The following is a 20,397-nucleotide window of genomic DNA, read 5'->3' as shown; positions in this document are numbered from 1 at the left end:
TTCAGAGCGTTGTGATTGGTGGATGGTGTCCACGTTTTATCCACACGACCAAATCTCATCTCCTCATTTTCCTTTGAACCATATTTCGTGGCCCCAGTTAAGTATTTTAATTAGTGGTGTAGCTTTGAAAACATATTTTAAGTAGGGGTGTCCGAATGTGGTTTAGTTCGGTTATTAGTCTTAAATTTAATTGATCTGGTTTATTAAGTTATATTGTTTAGTTTTCGGTTTGATTTTGGTTAGGGCTTAAAGAAACACGGATCTAATCCTCTAAGGGCCTAGATCCAATGAGTCCACAGGGTACGGGTCAAATAACTACTAACTAACGATACGAGTCCAATCTCCAAAGTCCAGTGACAGAAACCTGCAAAACGATCACCGTGAGCTCGTTACGGGAAGGACAAGAGGGGGGGGGGGAGTTTCTTCCCGTAACCACCCTCCGGCGTGAGAATATGTACAATTCCGATGGAGATAAAATACTTAAGTATTTAGAGTAGATAGTTGTGAGTGAATGAATATCTCATGAAGATAGTAGAAGATATTTATAGCCGGAGGATGTGGTAATATGATTGGCTCAGCTGTCCATTTCCAGAAGATACTCTCGTAACCGCCTAGACACGTGTCCTCGTATGATAGAGCAAGCTATATGACCCATGTGCATGGTTGTAACAACCTGGACACGTGTCTGTACGTGATAGGACGAGCTATATAACCCATGTGAATGGTTGTAACAACCTGGCCAGTTGTCCTTCTTTTATTGGCTGTTGGATCACGTGCTTCCCAAGAAATGATCTTGGTAAATCTTCTAGAAGGGAGTTATTTAATTACTGTTGTGCTCTGACGTTGCCTTCTGGTCATCCTTGAGGGTGACGATGGTACCCTGCGGGTGACTTCTGAGGGCATCTGGATCCTCCCGCACATAGTCTCTAGGGTATATTATTGTTCTTCCTTTGACTTGAGTTATGCGGGTGATTTATATGTCCCGCGGGTGGTATTCAGGGGGTTTTGCGTCTTTTTGGTACCCTACCTCCATAGGGCTAAAATTCTTTTCTTAGAAATATTGGTGCATATAAATACATACATTAAGGTAATAAGAGGCGAAATGGAATGCACCATTACAATGAAATGAAAAATGATGTGTTTGGTTGGTCGATAGATAGATCACTCATTACCATGTCCACTCCATTCACCCTCACCTAAAACACCCCAATTCATTTCACACCATATCACCTCCACCATCCTCCCACCACCACTTCCCATTGCCCTCTCACCACCACCGCTTCTACCGCTGCCACCACCCACTGCCGCCTCTGCCGCCAACCACCACCACCACCCACCTCTGCCGCCGAGCACCACCACCCTGCCTCCGCCGCCCGCCACCACCAACCACCGTCCACCACCTATTAGCTCCACCCACTACCAGCACCACAAACCAACCATCACCGCCCTTCACCCGTCGCTTACCACCGCCACCACCACCCACTATCACCACCACCTCCCATTACCAACAATCGCTCCTGGCTCCCGCCCATCGCCACCACCACCACCATTACTGCTCGTTGCCCACCACCACCATCCTACCGCCACTCACTACCATTTATATTTTATTCCAGTTTTTTCTAGGTTACCAAAAAATAAAAAATAAAAACTAATAATTCATTTCACTCCCACGTAGTAACCAAACATGTCAATGGAATGGCAATGAATCATTCCATTACCTCGTCCACTCCATTCTTTCACTCATTCCATTCCATAGCCCAATCCATTACGCCATACCAAAAAGACCCTAAATGGTGATATATATGAAGTAAAACATAAAAGGTATATATATATATATATGAAAATATGGATGGTTCGGTTTCATTAATTTCGGTTAACCAATGGTACCAAAAATAACAGATAACAAATTTTCGGTTAATTTTTCAGTTTTGTTGGTTTTAGATCAATTATTGCTCACACCTAATTTTAAGGGATGATATAAGAGTTGTATCAAAGCGTGTAGTAAAAGAAAAAAAGGTGTTTGTTCTCATGTAAATGTAATTAAGGGTTCAATCATCATGGCATGCACGCAAGCAAGTCTGGGGTCATACACATTATGAAAATGAGATAGTTTATAGCAGAAGTGTTATGTATACAAAACTTGAGTGATATATGAAAATAATTTCTTAGAAAAAGATTCAACTTGGAAAGAAGAATGATAGTCTTCAAACAGCAGAAACATTCAACTTACAAATTATTATTTTTGTTTATTGGGAGTTGGACAAGGCCTTAAACCTTTACTAACGTTGGTGTTTTGATTGATGAAATTAATTATTATGTTGGATGTGTAACATAAGAGTTTGCTTACCAACACACATATACAGTATAATCCTAATCATAGCAAAACTATTAGTCGGGTTTATGGTGGGTGAATGTATTAGAGATATATATTCTTTAGAATATATCAAAAGATATTTATGATTTGTAACAGATTTATGTTTATTTAGTTTCTTTATATAGCCATATTCTCCCAATATATATGGGGAATTGCTTTGTAATCAAAGACATGAATTATTGAAGTTAACATGGTATCAAAGCCATCTTCATAAACCCTACATTCGCCTTCATCGTTTTTTTTTCTTTTTCTTTCTGTTCATCGATTTCGATCAATTATGGGCGATGCAAACCCCAAAAACAGTGGGGAATCATCTGACAACACCAAACCAAAGGTACTGCATCCCGCTTATTCCGTCACCAATATCAACACCAAAATCAAGACCTTAGACGGAAACACCATCACCTACTCCTCATGGACCAAACTGTTCAAGCTGCACGCGAAAGCATACAAAGTCCTGGACCATATCGAGGCTGATTCATCCCCAGACCCTACATCTGATGAATATGCAGAATGGTCTGAACTCGATTCTTTGGTTCTTCAATGGATTTACAACACTATCACTGAAAAGATCTTTGCTCGGATATTAGAATCCAACACTACGGCATGGGCCGCGTGGGTTAAACTAGAAACCATCTTCTTGAATAACAAGCATGCACGGGCCGCAGCACTCGAACAACAATCACCAATCTCCAATTGACCAACTGCTCCTCTATGGAGGATTATTGCCAAAAACTGAAGGACCTAGCCGATCAACTCGGTGATGTCGATCAACTGGTAAGCGAACCTTGTCTCATCACACAACTAGTTAACAGGCTGCCTCGTGAATACGAGGTCGTTTCTTCCATAATTAACCAGTACGCCCTGACTTGGGATGAAGCCTTAACACAAATTGATCTCGAGCTAAAACGACAGGCAGCCCGTCAACGCCATCAATTGGCGCTCATGGCAACCGGAGACCGTATGCAACCCACCTGGAACAATCAAGGTAACAACTACTACCGTGGCAATAATAGTAATAATAATGGACGTGGCGGTCGTGGAAACAACTCCTACCGTGGTCGCGGTCGAAATCAACGAGGGCGTGGACGTGGGTATTCAGGCAACCATAACCCCTCACATCAAAACTCATATGCTCCACAAAATCGGTCGAATCAAGGTTGGTCAAACCAAACTACATACAACCCATCCCCTAGCCAATACCCAACTCAACCACTGTATCATAACCCATCAAATAACCATGGCCCCACTCACATGCACCTCGTCCATCACAACAACCCACCAATTACTCTTGGCCTAATCAGCCTACTCCACCACCAAACCTAACCCAACCCAGCCCCAAGCCCACCATGCCTACAACCCGCCCTCTACCCCTATTTCTCCAGGACCAAATCTTAGTCAAAATTTTGTGTTCGCGGTTTTCTCATAATCAAATGCAAACGAGCTCGCTCACGCCATGGGTTAGGTCACTTTGAACAACACAGGTCAGAAAATACTATAACGCCAATGATCCTTGGCACATGGACTCGGGATCTACGTCCCACCTCACATCGGACCCAGGCAAAATTAGTTCTCACGTCTCTAATTCACATGTAAGTTCTATTTTCGTTGGTAATGATAATCGCGTCCCAATTCTTGGATCCGGTAATACCCTATATCCAATTCAAAACCAAACTTATAAATTAAACGATATCTTATACACACCACATGTTATCAAAAATTTACTTTCAGTCCGAAAATTTAATATCGATAATTGGACATCGATGGAATTTGACCCTTTTTGTTTTACTGTGAAGGATTTCAAGACTGGGGCTCGGCTTTCCCGCCATGATAGCACGGGAGAGCTCTATCCATTCACTGCACCGCTCATTCCATCCGCCTTCGTCAACACCAATGCCCATCAATGACACAACCGCCTCGGTCACCCGGGCGATCCCGTATTATCTTTATTACGCTCTAGTTTATCTCTTTCATGTAATAAACAATTACGTTTACCTTTATGTCATTCATGTCAAATTTCAAAACATAAACGTTTACCATTTTTATGAATCTAATTCTATTACTTTTTCCCCATTTGACATTGTTCATTGTGATTTGTGGACATCTCCCATGATTAGTAGAGCAGGGTACAAATATTACATGGTGTTAGTTAATAATTTTTCCCACTTTGTTTGGATTTACCCATTAAAATTCAAATCTGAATCTTTCACCAACTTCACCAAATTTCATCAGTTTATTCATACTCAATTCAACATTGTCACATCCCGACCAAAGGCAGCGGAACATGCTGGGGTGCAACTTGATTGGACAAATACACAAGACACTATTTAAAGTGACAATATTTAATCAACTCATTTATTTCATAAATCAATAACAACACATCTCGTTCATATAAACAACTAGCAATCATATTGTTCATTTTACTAATACCCTAATAGTCTTGGTAACGTTTCTCATCAGGTCCTCGAGTCAACAAAAGTAAAACCTGTAACATTTCATAAAATAAAGTTTGTCAACACAAAGGTTGGTGAGCAATTCATAAGTTTGAGCATATAAGTATATAGTAATAAAAATCCACAAAACTTGTATACGAAACAATAAATAAAAGTTATAAACTTGGATAAATAGTTATCGCTAAACAAGTTAGCGACACCTAGCTATAAGGGGATGCCAAATAGTCTAGGATTTTATAGTTATCGTTAATTGCATTACGTTAACGACACCTTGCCATGAGGGGTTGCCAAATGGTCTAGGATTTATAGTTCCACCATCCAAAAGTGATAAACACATAGACATTTAAGCATAGAATACCAAATCGAGCAATTATTCAACTAAAGTATACAATCATGTTTGTGGGTTTAAAGATTCAAGTAGATAAAGCATTTAGTTTGATAAGTATGAAATGTCACCCCAAAACGAAAGATGGAAAAAGGGGTATGAAAGTACTCACCTCGATTGATGAATTGAGAACTAATTTATGATGGACATATAGAAAGCTTGTGAACAAAACGAACGAATCCGACTTGGAACGATATACACCTTAGCTAAAATAAATAATTTAATATATTAATGAACTTGAAACCATAATGAAACTATATTGGAAACATTGAACGAGGAGGTTCGGTTGTTAAAATCGGGTTACCGGTTAGTTTGTTAATGATTAGAGACTCGTACTTAATTAATAATTAGAATAAAATAATATCCTTTTATCGGGACTTTTAAATAACTAAACCAATATTAAATAAGAACAAGACGAGCTTAATTTAAGAGTTCGAGTTTATAAAAAAAAAGAATGGATAATAAAGTTTATAATAATATTATTAATGATAAGATAGTAATGATAATAATAATTCTAAAAAGATATGTTATATATATACTTATATATATAGATATATAAGATAATAATAATAACAATAACTATTTCTAATAATACTAACATAGTATAATAATTATAACAATAATCATTATTAATAATACTAATATTAATAGTTATAGAATAAAATCTTGGTATTAAATTTTATGGTGTTGTTGATAAAAATAGTAATAACAGTAACTAATATTGATAATAAATAATGATATCATACCCGATGTTGGTTCGAGTTCTAAACGAGTTCACAAAATAAATATAATAATATTATTGCTAATAATAAATGATAAAAAATATAATATTAATAAATAACAATAATATGATCTTTTAATAATATTAATAACCACTTTAATATTTATAATAATGATAATAATAATAATAATAACATTAATAATGAATATATATATATATATATATTAGTAAGTTTAATATAATAATACTAATAACAATTTTTATGTAATAATATTAGTACTAATACTAACCGAAATTTGTTAAGTATAAAAACAACACCAAAACCGATTTAGGACGAGACTCGAACCCGTGACCTCACGTTTAAAGATATATATTCTTTAGAATATATCAAAAGATATTTATGATTTGTAACAGATTTATGTTTATTTAGTTTCTTTATATTGCCATATCCTCCCAATATATATGGGGATTTGCTTTGTAATCAGAGACACCAATTATTGAAGTTAACAGAATGTTGCCAAACCCCCCATCCAAAGGGATACAGATGTTTTCAATAATACTCTCTTTGTTGGTTAACACATGCATACAAAGCATAGAACAAAATATATAGTGCTAGCGAAAATATGATGAACGACAATAGGAAGCAAAGTCCACCTAAAAATGTACACTCTAAAAGTCGTTAACCTTAACCATACGTAACACATACAAACAATGTTAATGGTGGACAATATTAAATCTAATCATGTTAGACTACTTTTATTAGCAACCCAACACAACCAAACTTTTTAAATAAAAAATTAATTTCTCTATCTTCCACATACACAATCCAACCTAACCATACTTTTCACATTTATTCACAGCCAAACCCAAACCAAATATTTTAATACATATATCTTATTAGGTTTTAATTTATTCTATAAAATTTATTACAACTAAAAAAATAATTTTTTTAAACAATATTATATTTAAGTATAAAAAGTAAAACAGATAATATTATAATTCTATAAAAAAACCTTGAATTTTTACAAATATTAGCACAACAAAATTTACATATGATAATATTTAAAAATACATATTTTTAAAAGTGCTCCATTTTTAATAAAATTTATATGAAAATGTTCATAAAAATAAACTAAACAAGATTGTGTTTTTAGATATTTGAAATAAGTTAAATAATATGAATTATTAAATAAAAATCAAATTATATAAAAACAAATTATTTGAAAGAACATAAAAGAAAAGAATATTTGATTCAAAAATGGGTGTGACCTAGGTTGAGGTTGTGACCTAGGTTGTGGTGTAACATCCCAAAATTTCGATTCATTTTTGACAACTTATTAAAGTTGAAGAATCAAAATTAGTCTTAAAAATAAGTAATGGAAAAATTGAAATAAAAAGAAAATAAGAAAATAAAAATATTCCATAAACAAAGTCCACCTCATATTAAAAAAATAGGAAGAAGAATCTATCCCACATGTAAAGATGGAAGAAAGTTGAAACCATTCCACATGGGTATAAACTATAAATAAGGAAGATAAAACTCATCTCATATGGCAAGTAAGAAAGATTTGGAAGCTCTTTATAAAGAGAGAAGTTTTCATAGTAATATTTTTTGTAAGCTTAGCATGCACCCAATGGCCCTAGCATAGGGTGCGTAACACCCGACGCACACCAGCTCGGGCGATGGGCACACTTTGCACTTCGCACGCTCGCATCGTTGCGAGCCGTTTGAGAGCCGCCTTATTATTTTTGGAAAGTGGAAGTAAGACAAAGACATGAAAATGGACCAAAACTGAAAATTTAAATCAAGAAACTCATCGCGTATGAATAAGGCCATCGCGATACTTGATGGTCCGTTATGACTCAGCAAAACGTGTCACACCGGGAGGACACGTGGCAGAACGCTACGGCTGAGTCGGCATTACACGCGTCCTTTTCTGACATCGCGATACGCGATGGCCATGGGAAGGGTCCTTCGCGTACCGTGATGGGACCCAGTTTCAACTATATAAAAGAGGGGTCACAGCATTCACTCTTACACCAAATCACTCTCTCTTTATAGTATACTTTCTCTCTCTACCTCGTTTTTCGTGCACTCGACCCGACGATCATTATCTCGTAATTCGTGCTCTCTACCGACGAATCCTCGAAGTTCGTGCCACCAGAAAGTAACCCGACATTATATTTCAAAATACGTGCACGACGCGGCGACCACCATATGTTGCCTCGCTTTGTGTGCCAACCTCATAGTACGTGCCAAGCTCCGAAGTTCCGACGGTTTAAGCCCTAGTACGCGACATAGAGTAGAAGTGCTACTCATACAAGCTTTGGCATATAAACTCCAAATACCCGTGTAAGGTAGAGGTTTTTCCTAAGTTATTATTTTATTATTTTATTACATAGCTTGGACCCTAGTCGGGGATATAGCAAGACCTTGATAAAATAAAAAAGTAATATTTAAAATAATTTTTTTTATGATTAAGAAATAGAAAAATTATAAATACAAAGGTTATAGCTAAAATATAGTTTCTTCATACTTAAAAAACATAAGTTTTACATACAAAAGGGTATAGCCAATATAGTGTTTCTTTATAAGTAAGAAACATAAGAATTTGAAAACAAAGGTTATAGACCAATGACATTTCTTCTTGAAGAAGAAACCTATTATAGATGTTTCTTCATGAAGAAGAAACTCAAAACATGATTAGCAAACATTGACGAAGAATTCAGATCCAAAATATTTATTCAAACAAATGATCAATCACTGTTTAAATCTATCAAAACCAAACTAAATGTCAGTAGCCGGATCAAGAGACGATCTAGATATTTATTAACCTATTTGTTTATAGGTTAATCAACAATCATTCATAAAGGTTTCAAACGAGATCATCACATCATTTAGAACAGACAATCACAGGTGAATACGTTAAACCTTTTTATTCAGTCAAGATAAACGGGTTGATTATCTTAACAAAGTCAGTCAAATATTTTTAAGAGATTACATGATCTCTAACATAAAGATTTAAGGGATTACGTGATCCATAATTTACAAGATAGAAAATAAAAGCAACTCAGACCGAGTACACATGTGTCTGGATCCAAACATAATTTGTCTAGTCTATCAATCAAGGCTACGTGGCCGCAGACTAGAGATCATAATAAAAGTTCTCCAATGGGCGTCAGTTCCCGGAGAACCGAAATTGTGTGTGTATGGCAAGCGGTACAAATACCATAAATAAGAGACGTTTCTGCTGAGATTGTTCAAGAAAACTATCTTGTCAATCAAAGAAAGATTTACTAAAATGTTTTCAGAGTTAATGATTCACCAGCATATCGCTGACGCATTTTTTCCCACATTTCAGGGAAACAGATTAACACAGGTAGCAATGAATTATAGCCATTCATGAAGTTAGATGCTCGTAAGGAAAGATGACTTAATTTTAAATTATTAAAATATTGTAAACAAGATTTAAACATGATTTGTAAAATCAAATGTCACACCCCCATCTTAGGCCTAGACGTGTGACTCGATAGTTGGTGCCACATTTGTAAATAAATCAGAGTTACGATTGTTAGTGGACGACTTTATAAAATATAAGGATTAAAGTTGTAAAATATTCACATTACAAAAGTCGAGACGAAAGTCCCGATTGAATTTACTTGTATATAAGTTTTAACAAAAGCATCATATTATAGATTTAAACAAAATTTATCCGAGCCATCGGATTCTTGAGCCTTCGTCCTTTAGCTCTAATCTTGGTTACCTGCAAAATGTTATAAAAATACGCCAGCAACGAATGCTGGTGAATATGCTGATGCGAAAACATTTTCTTTTACTTTGTTACCCCTCGTGGGTTACGCATGCCTCGGCCCATCTTGGCTTAGGAATAACAAAGTTAAAACAATATCATTATAAATTCGAGCCTCTACCTGGGTCACCCCAGCAAGACACCGCAGCGTCCCGACGTACTTAGGTACCATAAATATACACAAGGTCATTCTCACTCGAACATACTTTGGTTCGGCCCATCGTGGCTGGAGGTCGTGACCAGGCGTGGTGCAATGTGCCCACCGCTTTTACCACATATGTAAGGATCCAGACAAACGTATACTACAGCCTGAGGGCTAGGCTTTTACTCTTATTCATAATGTTTTTAGAGACACTTAGTCTCATGTAAAGTTTTACACATAACACGTTTATTATTTGAAAACAAGTTTGTAAAAGTGGGGCATATTCACCTTTGATCGAGATCGGTTTCCAACACCGTCCTTGCGTACTCTTTCTTGCTATCTCGCACCTATAGTACGAGTATAACTTTTATTAGTCGGATATACAATCCGGCTTAAGACCTTTAGTCTTATTACCTCGATGAACCTTTAGTTCATTTCTTTTACTTTAAAACCTTTAGTTTTAAAAGCAATATTTATAAACCTTTAGTTTATTATAAAAACCCGACGTTTCTTCTTCTTTAAGAAACGTATTCTTTTCTTTATTATTTAAGAATACACATTATACTTAAATAATAATTATAACAAAGAACTATATAACACACACATATATATACATTTCTTTTTCTTATTTCATGTCTTTGTTATTTTACTTTCTTTTTATAAATATCGAGTAAAATTCCGACTTAGGGTATTAAGCCTTTATAACATTGTATTATTATTTTAGTCGGGTATTAAGCCTTACCTTTCCTTGTCTTATAATTCCCTAGATACTCGAGCAGCACTTCTACGCCGCTTAATCCTTTCAACACTCGCCTTGATCGCCACTTCACTTCGGCACACAATTCGAGGCACCAACACTTCACGACACGTAATTCGAGGTGATCGTCGGGATGTACAAATAACACCATCTTCTTGCTCGGAACGTCGTCGGGGATTGGTACGAACATCCAAGTATGGAACGTTTATCAAGGAATCGGGGCACGGTTTTCGAGGTGGATTGTTGGCACGAATTTCGAGGTGTAGTGAGATGTGTAGAGAGAGGATTGTAAACTAATTTTGGTGTAAGAATGAAATCCGAAGGTTGCTATTTATAGGCAAATTTTGGATCCCATTGCGTACCGCGCCCAGACCCTAGGGACCCGTCGCGTACCGCGACGTAGGTCTGATGACGCAGACAATAGGTCTGCCACGTGTCGCCACGTGGCAGACGGTGTGCCACGTGTTGACACGTGGCGGACGTCGTGCCACGTTTTACCACGTGTCGGGACACGTGGCGATCAGTGTGCCACGTGTGGACACGTGGTGAAAAGGTGTCAGACGTGTCAGGCCACGTTATCGCGGTACGCGATGACGTAGGCTCAACAGCGATCGCGTACACTGTTGACTCTTTCTAGAAACTTTGACCAAGCCCCCATTGCGGTACGCGATGGGCTTGTCTTTTTTCCCGTCGCGTACCGCGATAGGACAAGAAATTAGATTTTTTGTTTTAGCCCTTGGGGTTTGGAAGTTGGCAGAATTGATCCCTATACTTTTGGAAACTTGTCATTTTTGGCCCAAATTCTCGTGATGTTACATCAAACAAGATTTATAAATTAAACACTCGGATATTTACTATCCGAGAAGCTTTTCAAATAAATTAATATTTTATTATACTTAAAGACTTCCGCTAAATAACCCGCAAACTTTGATTTATTTACAAAACACATACCAACTATTGGTCACACGCCTAGCTTGCGCCCTCCTATGAGGTAAAAAGGATTTAATCTTTTTGTTTATTCCTTGAATGGTGCCATAACCTCCCATGAGATCACCAATAAACATTATCAACCTATTCCGTAACTATATGTGAGAGAAATTTGTAAATTATATGGTATGGTTATAAGTGGTTGTGAGTAGATGAGAAGGAAAATGTTATACGAAAAAGTTAAATTTGGGGGTTCATCATTCACACCGTATAATATTTTAATATGTATTGAAAGCGGTTGTGAGTGAAAAGGAAATAAATGATAATGATAAAAGTGTGTTATTTAATTGAAAAGAAGGGAGAAACTGTAGTGATTTTTAGGGGGTGCTTGGGATTGCTTATTTTCACTAACTTATAATTTATAAACTTATTGAAAAGTAATAAGGTATTTGGGATTGCTTATATTGTGAGAGGAAAAGTTCCATAAGTTACAGTGTTGTAACTTTATTAACTTAATGAAAAATTATAAGGATACAAAATAAGGAATCCAAAACACCTCTTCAGTGTGATTATTATATGATATATGTGGATATATGGTAAGAAACTGAATGCGAATGCTCTTAGAGCATTCCCAGCCTATTCCCTACCATATATCTATATATATCATACTATGAGTTGTTTTACATTTTTCATATCATGTATTTATATATTTTTTTGTATTTTAAATAAATTTATTGTAAGAACGTTAATAATATAATTATGATTTTATGATGAACGGTTTTTACAAATAAATGAGATGTTATAACCCGTTTAAAAGTTATTTGGGTTTAGTGAGACTATGACCCGCTTTGTTTTTTTACTATAAAACTGTTTATTAATTATAAATAATATCTTTTTAAAAAATGGATACTAATTTTAAATATATCCCTTTTTTATAGGATTTTCATATCAATATTTGATGAGATTAATTTTTAATTTAATGAGATGTTATAACTCGTTTAAGGGCTATCTAGGTTTGGTGAGAGCAATACCCGTGAATTCGGGTCAAATACATGAGAAACCTTAAATTACAAATAAAGCAATCTGGTGGCTTGAGAGAATGTATGAATGTTTCGTTTATATAAATTTAAGATAACTACACCATAAATCACTGTATTTTCTCTCTTTACTTTAATTAAATAATATTTTTTATACCTTTAGCATTATCTTTTCTCCTTCATACACTCAAAACCACTTTTAGAAAAATTAAAAAATTATATGGTGTGAATAGTGAAACCCCAAATTTAACTTTTTCGTATTAAATTTTTTCTCTCATCTACCCACAACCACTTATAACCATACCATATAATTTACAAAATGTCCTCATAAAGTTATAAGGAATATGCTGAGAATACTGTTTATAATCTACTTTAATGTAACTCATAAGTCTACCTCTTTATTTTACAAAAGAAAAAACCTATGAAATACTGCAAATGAAATCACATATCCATCCATGATTTTATTATTAGGAAAAACAATATATTGATGTATTTATGTAAATTTTTTTGCGTTAGGGTGTACGTGGTGCGGTTCGTTGCGGTTTTAAGCTAAAACCAAACCGAAAACCAAAACTTCGGTTTTTGGACTATTTGAAACCATTTGGTTTCGGTTTTTACCATTTGAGCTTGAAATATTATGCTGAAAATATTTTTTGCTAGAATTAATGAATTTATGTATAAACAATTTTGTTAATTGTTAACTCATAAGTTATTATAATTTGACCAAAATATTTGAATTACATATTTATTAAATTCTTTTAAATTACTTAAAATAAAAAATGAAAAACATAAAAATTTAGGAATTTGGTTTGGTTCGGTTTTTGATACATGCAAAATCAAAACCGAACCGTTAGTTAAGTTTTTACAAACACATAAACTAAACCATCAATTTTTGTTTCAATTGCTTTTAATTTTTTGGTTTTTCTGACTTCTGATCGGGTGTTTTTTGGTTTCTACCCTAGCTTGCGCCCAAATACGTAGTTTTTGATATTATTTAACTTTGTTTTCATCATTTATGCAACGAATCGCGTGATAGGTGTCTGATGGCGAAACCAATAAAAAATGAGTGTTTTGAAAATATATTAGAAAACATGGAAAAGATAAGTAAGAGTGACAAAGATTGGGCAGTTGTGATTGGGATTTGCCATCTAGATCTTCATAGTCTCTACTCCACCACTACTTTTTGTTCAACTCGTGGCCAACATATACACTCACAAATAATATTCTAAATATATTATTTCTTGTAATAGTAATTTGTAACTTTATCACATTCCTTTAATAGCTGAAAATTATCTAGCAAGAAACTAAATGAAATAAATTATAAGTGAAAGAGAGAATTTTGTAACTACTCGACCCAACTAATGAAGTTTTATCTATAGAAATTTAAATTTTTAATTGTACATTGAAAAACTATGGTTAAAAAGTCATATTAGAACATTTTTATAATGAGAATTTACGGTTTTAAGGAGACACAAAGTGGAACATGTGGAAAGTCATATCTCAACTAGGTGAAAAAAAATTCTCTATCTAGTAAGACTGTCCCTGGATGGGGGTTAATTTTTTCTTGCAATCTTGTGAATATTCACCATTTTCACATATAACTTTTTGCAAGTTTTGACACTCATAAGAATAAAAGGTTCTAGTATGAATTATGTTTATGATTAACTTAGTTTGAGTAATATGATAGTTTTCAAGTACATTTGATGTTTTAAAGTTTATTTGGTAAACCTTAGGGGTGGATATATTATCTTTAGAAAATACCTAATACGAAACAGTAAAACATAACTTAGCAGCCAAATAATATCTTCATAAAATTTAAAATGCAGAAATAGATATATCCGACACTTATGTCCAAACATATAATTATATTTTCAGAAATTCAAAGGGGTCTCTCGTACAAGTTGTTTTCAATTATACGTGATTGGTGCATTTTATTACACGCTAATGTAATGAATACTATTAATTTTATAAATGCGTCAATATTATTATATTATAAAATATATTATATTATAGGTTTAATGATAATAACGAGCGTGTTATACATAAGGTCCGGTTCATCAAGTGGGTCAATTTGATCATGCACTTAACCACACCTGAACCCGTTGACCCGCCGTGAGCCCATGACCCGGTTATAGCAATGTCTTTGCCATGCAACATGTTTTATTTATTTTGTCATATTTTCAGTTTATTGTCTTTAGTTTCCTATGTTTCACGATCCAGTTAGTTATTACCTTAAATTACGGGGTCATGTTTGAGTTAGTTTCTTTTGTGTTTTTCTATATGTATCATAAATTTAAGTAATGAAAGCAGTTTATGTTTGATTAAAAAAATATTGTGTGTTAATTTTATCTCAATGGATTTTGAGTAAAACTGATTCTCTAATGCTAGTTCAAGTGTGGCAAATTGAATGGTGATCTTTGGAATCTAATCACAAGTTTAGGTGGTGATTTCTGTATCCTAAACGCGTGTTAGACGCCCTTCGGTTTGGTTCGGTGGTGTATCTGTATCCAAAAACCAGCCTTGTTCTATCAATTTTATTTATCAATCCAAATTTCTATTTGTTACCAGTGATTTTCCTATCAGAGCGAAAATGAATTAAACTGATACAATTGAGCAAAGACATAGGATCTTCATACACCACCATAGATTTGCACACACCATCTTTCACCTATACGGGCCGTATAGACCACCCACGCAAAACAACTTTTCCATGACATATACAACCCGTATAATTCTATACGAGCCATATAGGCATGTACAGTCACCATAGGGGTGTGTACGAAGATCAAATCCCTTATGCAAAATAGGTAGATTTAATAATACAGATAGGCTTTTATATTAACCGATTTGGATCCATTTGACAATGGATTTAAGATTGATTTGATTCATTTGTCCAATTTTATTGGTGGCCCAATATCATGAATGGCCCACTAGAATGGAGTTGTGATTTTGCAATAAAAAGAAAAAAAAACAGCAGCCCAAGCCTTAAGGTACCTTTTAGAATATAGGTTGTAACTTCCTAATCACCTAGTATTAATTATTATTTACCCACTAATACGACCATAATGCACCTATCCTACGTCACGGCAAATGATCATACAAACTTCTTTTCAAGCCGAACTCTTTTACAACGTTGATTCTCCCGAACCAGGCACAAAGAGATAGATGTAGATCATACAAATATTCTCATAGTTTGCAAACTTCATACCCCTCTAGCAGAGGATGCAAGTGGTTGCTCCTTGTACACTTCTTCCTTTAGATCGCTTTTTTGAAACGCATTTGCAGCCAAAGAGAGAAAAGGTAGGCAAATCACACTTTCAGAACCAAAAAAAAAATGCATCAGATGCTTCCACTTAAAGTAGCATAACTGCATAACCTTTGTCAACTAATCGGACTTTTAACTGAGCAAAAGTCATCTAGACTGCTTTTCACCACGGATACACATTTGCAATCGATTGCCTTTTTGTGAACTGAATCCTATATTGATCATGTTATCTCCTGAACCAGACATAAGGAGGATGCTTTAGACCATACAAGTATTTCACAGTTTGTAAACTTCTCGACCAGCGAACCCATGTGGTTTCTCCTTGCAGCCAAAGAGAAAAGAGGTAGGCAAATCACAGTTTGGCAACCAAAGAAAATGCACCAGATCAATCCACTCAATGTGGCATAACCTTTAACAAAGAGTCAACGAGACCGCCTTTCACAAAGGATACACATTTGCAATCAATTGCCTATTTATGAACAGCTAAATCTATTAACGCCCAAGTGCTATTTTGATGAAGAGCCTCCATCTCAACCCACCCAGAGCAAAGCTTAACATAATAGAGACAGAATCTAGGGTGACACATTAAAAATAAGATGATGTGATTGTGACATGATTCATAAGCTGTCAGACGGAACCAGTACCTTTTAAGGATTCCTCAAACTGGGAGCAAAGGTGGCACTTACACGGTACTCAGAAAATTCAAATAAACAAGTTTTGATACCATGGAATGAGAGACGGTATGAAGTAATACAATTACTAATATTGTATATGTTTTGTGTCATTACATCATGGAGGGGTGCAACTCCAAAGCCCATTATGTTAAACACTAATATTGCATAGTCTAAAGGTGATTAAGATTATAGAATCCTACAAAATTTATTAAATAGGAAAGGACAAACAGGACAATATATGATTATCTGGTAATACAAAGAATGGATGTCTGTATTAGGCATGGGAAAGCATGCTGCTATTAGCATTTTCAACAAGTCTTATAGTTAAATAGAAAATTTACTTTCTGTATCCAAAAACTAAGCTCAAACTTGAAATATATAACAAGTCGTTGGTGTACAAAAAAACAAGGCAACTTTTTCACATGTTTTAATGAAAAAACAAAAAAAGAATTTCACAAGGCAATGGCCACACCCTAATATATAAAGAATAAGCAGAGCATAAACCTTTGATTTTAAATCATTCATCTCCTCGCCACTGCTTCTAAAAAAGGCAGAGCAGGTGTTTTTGGGCACACATAGCTTCTGCAAACTCAACCATTATCTGTCACAAAAACATTAACAAACTTAATGTTAATTAAGCAAACAAGTAAACGAAATGATATATGCTTACAAGTCTCGTGGATCATAAGTTCATCTTAAATAAGATGCAATTTTAAGTTATGCATACCTCTTTATGGCTCTTGTTTTCACTCAATAGGGAGAACAGCATCGAGATTCTTCTGAAGCAACCAACCTTTAGGATAACCAAGTTCACGAGCTTCCAAATGCAGATGCCAGTTCATGATTTTAGAGCATCCAAAAGGAGTAGCTTCCATTTGACTCTCGTCCTCCACCACCTGTTCTATAAATGTTGTCTCCTGTAAACAAACACTGAAATTTTAGAATGAATGTTGATAAGAAAAGACAAAAATATTATGCATACCTGGAATCCTTCTTTGATGGTGTCCAGTTGACGAATCAAAGCTGAGGAACGTTTGTTCCATCTCTTTGGGTCCCACAAGATGGTGCTGTTGAATGCAAACCCTGACATGTCAACATGAAATCTTCTGAGTCTTTTACTCTTTTCGTTTGTGTGCCACCCGATTACTTGACTCCCATTGCATACAGGACCTTCCAAAGTTGCCTTATTTTTGCTTTGTGCAAGCATTGCAACTGGCCATGTGCCAAATCGGCTGCAGTCACCAAAGCAAACAAAAAACAACATTTTAGAGTTTTAGAAGCAAGGACACATTCCTTTATATAATATACTGTTTGTACAGTTGCACAAGTTTCCAATGCATATTCCTTTTTACTAGTTTTGCACATATATTTAAATAGGGAAAACTTCACCAAATAATAAGCAGATTTCCCAAGTATTTCACTAAAGTCACTCGTTTTTTGTCCATAAAAAGTCACCCAAATTTCATCAGGTGTTCCAATCATATATAAACTTTTTATAAATATTTATTTAACAAAAATTACGAAAGGCAAATGAAACAAGTATATATTTTGGTTACTATTAAGCGATTATTTTTTTCCAATTAACTAAAGAAGGAGGTAACAGTGAAGAAAAACATTCACTACATAATAACTCGGGGTGTGCATGGGTCGGTTTTGGACTCAAACCTTTTTTTGTGTTGAGTTTGTGAAAACCATTCAGTTTTGGTTTCGTCATTTGGGCTTGAAATTTTTTAGCCAAAAAAAAAAAAAAACTTAAACCAAAATAATGAATTTGGGCCTAAATGTTGTTGTTTGTTAATAATTAATTGATTGTTATACATTATGGCTAAGATATTTAAGCTATTCAATTTATTAAATTTTTTAAAATGACTTAAAATTCAAAACTAAAAATGAAAAGCCATAGTTCATTCGATTCTAATCACTTGCAAAACCCAAACCAAACCGAAAGTTCGTTTTTTATGAAAACACAAAACCAAACTGCCGTTCTTATTTGGGTAACTGTGTTCAGATTTTCCGTTTTTTATTTCGGTTTCATACACACCCGTAATGATAACCAAGTTTCATAATTGTTACCAAGATGGCAAGATTCATGCACTTTCCTCATTTGAAATTTTTTTTTTGTAACATATATAAAAAAGATTACATAGTACTGAAACACCTAATGAAAACTGAGTGACTTTAATAGGACATTTGGGAAATTTGGTTAGCTCTTATGCTATCAAGATAGTGATGATATAACTGAATAATCAAGTAATAATCACACATGTTATAGATGATCCACAAATCAAAGGCAACACATGATAATTGCTCAATAAGAAAACGAAAAGTACATAACAAAAGCGAACGAAATACCTGATTTCTCTCATAGTCTCAAACAATTCTAGCGAATACACGTTATCATCATCCGCAAAATAAACAATCCCGTCAAGCTTATGATGCTCAATATGCTCAAGCGCCCTATTCCTCTGATGAACGCCCCGGTCCTTAATATCCGTAAGATTCTTGGTACACACCAAGTGCCTATACATGATCCCCATTCCCCTAAGAATATCCGCAGTTTCCGCAGACGCCTCATTCATCTCCACAACAATCCAAAGAACCGGCGGAGGCACAAGCCTAAGCACCTGCCCCAATCTATACAAGTAAAACGCTTGAAGCGCTCGGTTATACGTCGGCGTCACAACAATCAACTGTTTCCTAGCAACATCATAATCAAACCTCTCTTTAACAACAACTAACTGTTTCTCAACAGCCGCTAACTCGACCTTATCAACGACGATATCCTCTTTGACATCCAGCGTTGGCGGCCGGTTAACCTCGAACGAGAAATCACGACTCCTAACATCTTCAACCTCACCGAACGGAGCTAAACCTAAGAGAAACCCTAGGAGGAAGAACAACATACAGACGTAAACCGATCTCCGCCATGTTCGGTGACCTTTACGCGGGGCGAGGTGCCTGACGCTGAATGTGGAGAGTGGAGAGGCGAATCTAGTGGTGGAATTGTGTTTGTGAGAAGGCAAATTTAGCGAAAAGGGGCTCGTGCTACCTCCGTTTTGATGTGAACGATCGTTATAAGGTGAAAGTGTTCTGCGAATCGAAGCCATCTAACCTAATCGGTCATAATCGAATCTAATCTAATCAAATCAAACGCAATTAAGTGGCTTTTGGTGTGTTGATAATTAGATTCAGTTGGAGTGAAATTAAAGGTAAGAGTTTGAAGAATGAAGTGATGTAATTCTTACTTGATTTGGAATGATTGGAAGGTGAAGGTGTTAGGGTTTGGATTGGATCTAGAAGTGAAATGAAGTAAAAATTTAAAGTTAGATTGAAAAGAAAGCGCGTTTAAGTTGAATGAAATTGGGGGTGGATCATGGACATGGTGATGGTGGAGAAGATGTGTGTGTTTAATCAATTATTTAGGATTTAGGACTAGGTTTGACTGTGTTTTGAACCCTAAATATGGGAGGTCAAGGAGATGATGGGTTGATTTGATTTGATTTCAAGTGATGAGATGGGAGGTAAGGTAAAAAGGATAATTCTAGATTAGTTTTTAGTATTTTAAACTTTCGAAAATTCTGATCTCGAAATTCGAAAATGGAAATTTTTGGTATTGATATCGATATAAAAATGTTCGCTACTGGTATTCGTGTAAATTCGAGAAATACCAGTATGCTACCGATCCCAAAAACTCAAAACTCAGTATCGTTTCGCTACCCGTACCGATAACGCTCATCACTATTTTAAACTATATATGCACAAAACAGTTTTAAACCCTAAACTGGTTCGATTTGGTCAAAAAAGTCAAAACTAGTTTATTATCGGTATTGGTTCAGGTTGAAACCGCTTTTTT

The 20,397-nt window shown here is 35.2% G+C and overlaps 2 protein-coding genes across 2 annotated transcripts; one reads left to right on the top strand and one right to left on the bottom strand.

The window, feature by feature from the left end:
• The first annotated feature begins 2,651 nt into the window (after nt 1-2,651).
• On the top strand, nt 2,652-3,074 carry LOC143612192 (uncharacterized). The gene has a single exon (XM_077086232.1). The coding sequence runs from the start codon at nt 2,652-2,654 to the stop codon at nt 3,072-3,074; it is 423 nt and encodes a 140-aa protein (XP_076942347.1).
• A 13,348-nt stretch (nt 3,075-16,422) lies between these two features.
• Nucleotides 16,423-19,831, bottom strand: LOC143612194 (putative beta-1,4-xylosyltransferase IRX9H). Its single transcript, XM_077086234.1, has 4 exons — nt 18,897-19,831; nt 17,527-17,776; nt 17,272-17,461; nt 16,423-17,145 (listed from the first exon to the last, which is right to left on the bottom strand). The coding sequence occupies exons 1-3, from the start codon at nt 19,649-19,651 to the stop codon at nt 17,291-17,293; spliced, it is 1,176 nt and encodes a 391-aa protein (XP_076942349.1). The 5' UTR covers nt 19,652-19,831; the 3' UTR covers nt 16,423-17,145; nt 17,272-17,290.
• Nucleotides 19,832-20,397: the final 566 nt, after the last annotated feature.

The sequence above is a fragment of the Bidens hawaiensis genome, unplaced genomic scaffold (genome assembly GCF_021521415.1).
Source record: "Bidens hawaiensis isolate Kalapana, Puna unplaced genomic scaffold, B.hawaiensis_p1.1 tig00033890_1, whole genome shotgun sequence".
Taxonomy (NCBI): Eukaryota; Viridiplantae; Streptophyta; class Magnoliopsida; order Asterales; family Asteraceae; genus Bidens; species Bidens hawaiensis.
Note: the sequence above shows the minus strand (reverse complement) of the source record. Positions and strands in the feature narration are given on the sequence as shown.

Coding starts and splice junctions, on each gene's coding strand:
- LOC143612192 (XM_077086232.1), top strand. CDS start 2,652: ATGGGCGATGCAAACCCCAAAAACAGTGGGGAATCATCTGACAACACC.
- LOC143612194 (XM_077086234.1), bottom strand. CDS start 19,651: ATGGCTTCGATTCGCAGAACACTTTCACCTTATAACGATCGTTCACAT. Junction 17,777..18,896: donor GAGACTATGAGAGAAATCAG/GTATTTCGTTCG, acceptor TGGTGACTGCAG/CCGATTTGGCACATGGCCAG. Junction 17,462..17,526: donor CCATCAAAGAAGGATTCCAG/GTATGCATAATA, acceptor GTTTGTTTACAG/GAGACAACATTTATAGAACA.